Here is a 3,127-nt window from a genome sequence, read left to right on the forward strand (position 1 = left end):
CCCAAGGTCATCCAGCCAGGTGCAAGTGGAGGAGTGGGGAATCAAACCTGGTTCTCCCAGATGAGAGTCCGCGCACTTAACCACTACACCAAACTGGCTCTCAGACTCTAATCTGGGAGTACCGGGTTTGATTCCCCACTCCTCCACTTGCACCTGCTGGATGACCTTGGGCAAGCCACCGTTCTGTCAGAGCTGTCCTTGAAAAAGAGCCGTTTCTCTCAGAGCTCTCCCAGCCCCACCTCCCTCACAGGGTGTCAGTTGTGGGGAGAGGAAGGGAAAAGAGTTTGTAAGCCGCTCTGAGACTCCTTTGGGTAGTGAAGGGCGGGGTATAAATCCAATCTCCTCTTCTTTTTCCTTCCTCTTAAATCCAGTTTTTCAATGCCAGAGAACAAGTCAAAATAACGCGAGATTTGAGTCTGCGAGCATCTCAGAGATGCACCAGATTTTCGAGGTATAAGCCCTCAAGAGTTGAAGCTGTGTTATCTGACGAAGGGAGCATCCATTCTCGAAAGCTGATGCCCCGAAAATCTGGTTGGTCTCTAAGAAGAAGAGGAGATTGGATTTATACCCCTCCCTTCACTACCCAAAGGGGTCTCGGAGCGGCTTACAAACTCCTTTCCCTTCCCCTCCCCACAGTGGACACCCTGTGTGAGGTAGGTGGGGCTAAGAGAGCTCTTTCGGGGACTGCTCTTGAGAGAACAGCTCTGAGAGAACTTGTGGCTGAACCAAAGTCACACCAGCAGCTGCATATGGAGGAGTGGGGAATCAAACCCGGTTCTCCCAGATTAGAGTCCGTGCTCCTAAGCACTACACCAAACTGGCTTTCCTAGAGTTGGATCTAAACGCTCCACTACAGAGCAACACGGCTAGCTGCCATCTGACACTATCAAAGGTGACTGTGTGTCTGAACATGCGCAGAGTGCGGTTCCCTCAACAATCTGTACAAGAAGCCCCTCCACAAGATCCGAGGTTAAGGGAAAGGCTCTCAAAGAGAGGATGCACAGTCCGGACTGGCTGGGGTCTGAGAAATGAGACCCCATTTGAGAAATGAAATCTGCAGCACACTTTCCTTGATTAACTCGAGAACGGCTTCTGAGCAAATATGCACAGGATCAAACCGCACATACTGCAGCGTCTCTGGCAACTGGATACACGACCCGCCTTGTGGGGGCGAGAAATCCAGCCGTGTGATTTATGGCCCATAAAGAACAATGGATGGAAGGGAATTCGGGTTGCGGAGAAATTCTGCACTGATTTGGTGGGGAGAGGAGAGAGACGCTAAATCAAAGGGTTCCGAAAAAAACGATGCAAATCGCAACTGTCCAATGGGCCACAGCCGCATCGCCCCCCCCCCCCCCTCGTCCATGATGGATAGCCACAGATCGGTCCCATCTCCGCCTGGGTCTCCCACCCGAAACCCCACGACTCCGAACCCTTTGGGTTTGCCCAAATTTGGCCTGGTCTACCCCTGCCAAGGGCAGATTCTCCCCAGCCATAAATCAGACGGTGACGTGTTTAGGCTGTACAGTCCAGGAACAGGCAACAATTCAAGCAAAAGAGATCTTTAAGGGGGGGGGGGGCATGGAAGTACATCTGCGAGAAGGCAGAGGGAGCCAGCCGGACCCTCCAGTGCGGGCCAGGGAAGAGAACTTTAAAAAAAAAAAAACCCACTCCAAACCAAAATCCTCCTACCTAGCATTTGCTAGCAGAAATGCAAAATCTACGTCCCTCCAAATTCCTTATTAAATATTCCAAATGAAATATTCTTTTTTGGATCAGCTTTGGGGAGGTGGGGTTGGGTTGCATCCATATTAGTAACAGTCATGATTCATGCAAAGGGGGTGGAGAAAGGTGCTTTTTGGGGGGCGGGGGCAGGCATGAAAATGCCTTTGTTCATGGGGGGGAGGGGATACAATTCACGAAAGAATCCGCATCCATAAGAACATCAGAACGCAAGAGAAGCCCATGTTGGATCAGGCCAATGGCCCATCCAGTCCAACACTCTGTGTCACACAGTGGCCAGAAACACCAGGTGCCATCAGGAGGTCCAGCAGTGGGGCCAGGACACTAGAAGCCCTCCCACTGTTGCCCCCCCCCCAAGAATACAGAGCATCCCTTGCCCCAGACATAAGAACATAAGAGAAGCCAATGTTGGATCAGGCCACTGGCCCCTCCAGTCCAATACTCTGTGTCACACAGTGGCCAGAAACACCTGGGGCCCTCAGGAGGTCCAGCAGTGGGGCCAGGCAGCCACATCAAAACGGAAGGCACGTTCAGGCCCCAGGGCCTGCTTGGTGGTAGCCCCACTCCCCTCCCTTACCTGGAGCACAGTTGTCCACCAAGGCACCCAAGGCCTTGCCATCTTGCCAGTCCCGGTTGAAGTTGGTGATGGGCAGCTGAGGGACCTTGTTCTGGATCCAGCCCAGGAGCCGCTGTTTGGGCGTCTGCTTCTTGGCGTCCTCCTCGTCTTCGTCCTCCCACATGGGCATCGAGATGGAGTAGTGCAGGATCAGGGTCCAGATCAAGCCCAGGATGAGCTTCAGGTTCCCATCGACGATGGCCTTGCTGTCTGCGGAGAGGCAAGAGAAACGCAGGGATGTAGAGCCGGAAGGGACCTCCAAGGTCATCTAGTCCGACCCCCTGCACAAGGCAGGACATTCACAGCTACCTCCCCACCCACTCCTCCAGGGTCCCCTGCTCTGTGCCCAGAGGAAAGGGGGAAACCTCCAGCATCCCTGAGTCAATCTCACCTGGGGGGGGGGGAATTCCTTCCTGCCCCCAAAGTGGCGATCGATCGGCATTTCCCCGGGGCATGTAAGAAAGGACCACGAGAACTGAGCACCGAGGCAACCCTTCCCGCCCTCCCTTCTCAGGATCTGCCTAAGTCCACAGAATTCGCACTGCTGTCCGAGGGCCATCTAGCTTCTGCTTCGAGACCTCCGAAGAAGGAGAGCCCACCGCCTCCCGAGGAAGCCTGTTCCACTGAGGAACTGCTCTAGTTGTCAGGAAGTTCTTCCTCATGTTTAGCCAAAAACTTTTAATGTCAAGAGAGAGACGGGCAGGCGCCAGGTCAGTGAGGGGGGGGGAATGTGGGTAGGGGGCTGAGACCCTTTCCCGGTTGCCCGGC

General features: G+C 54.1%; 1 protein-coding gene across 1 annotated transcript in view; it reads right to left on the reverse strand.

Annotated features, from left to right (window-relative positions):
• The window catches only part of FLNC (filamin C), a 96,550-nt gene extending 93,923 nt beyond the window's left edge, over window positions 1-2,627 (reverse strand). Inside the window, exon 1 of the mRNA XM_015419014.1 lies at window positions 2,321-2,627. Coding sequence (XP_015274500.1) covers window positions 2,321-2,627 — 307 coding nt within the window. The remainder of the gene's footprint in view (window positions 1-2,320) is intronic.
• Window positions 2,628-3,127: the final 500 nt, after the last annotated feature.

Source organism: Gekko japonicus, unplaced genomic scaffold, assembly GCF_001447785.1.
Source record: "Gekko japonicus isolate JY-2015 unplaced genomic scaffold, Gekko_japonicus_V1.1 scaffold3687, whole genome shotgun sequence".
Classification (NCBI taxonomy): Eukaryota; Metazoa; Chordata; class Lepidosauria; order Squamata; family Gekkonidae; genus Gekko; species Gekko japonicus.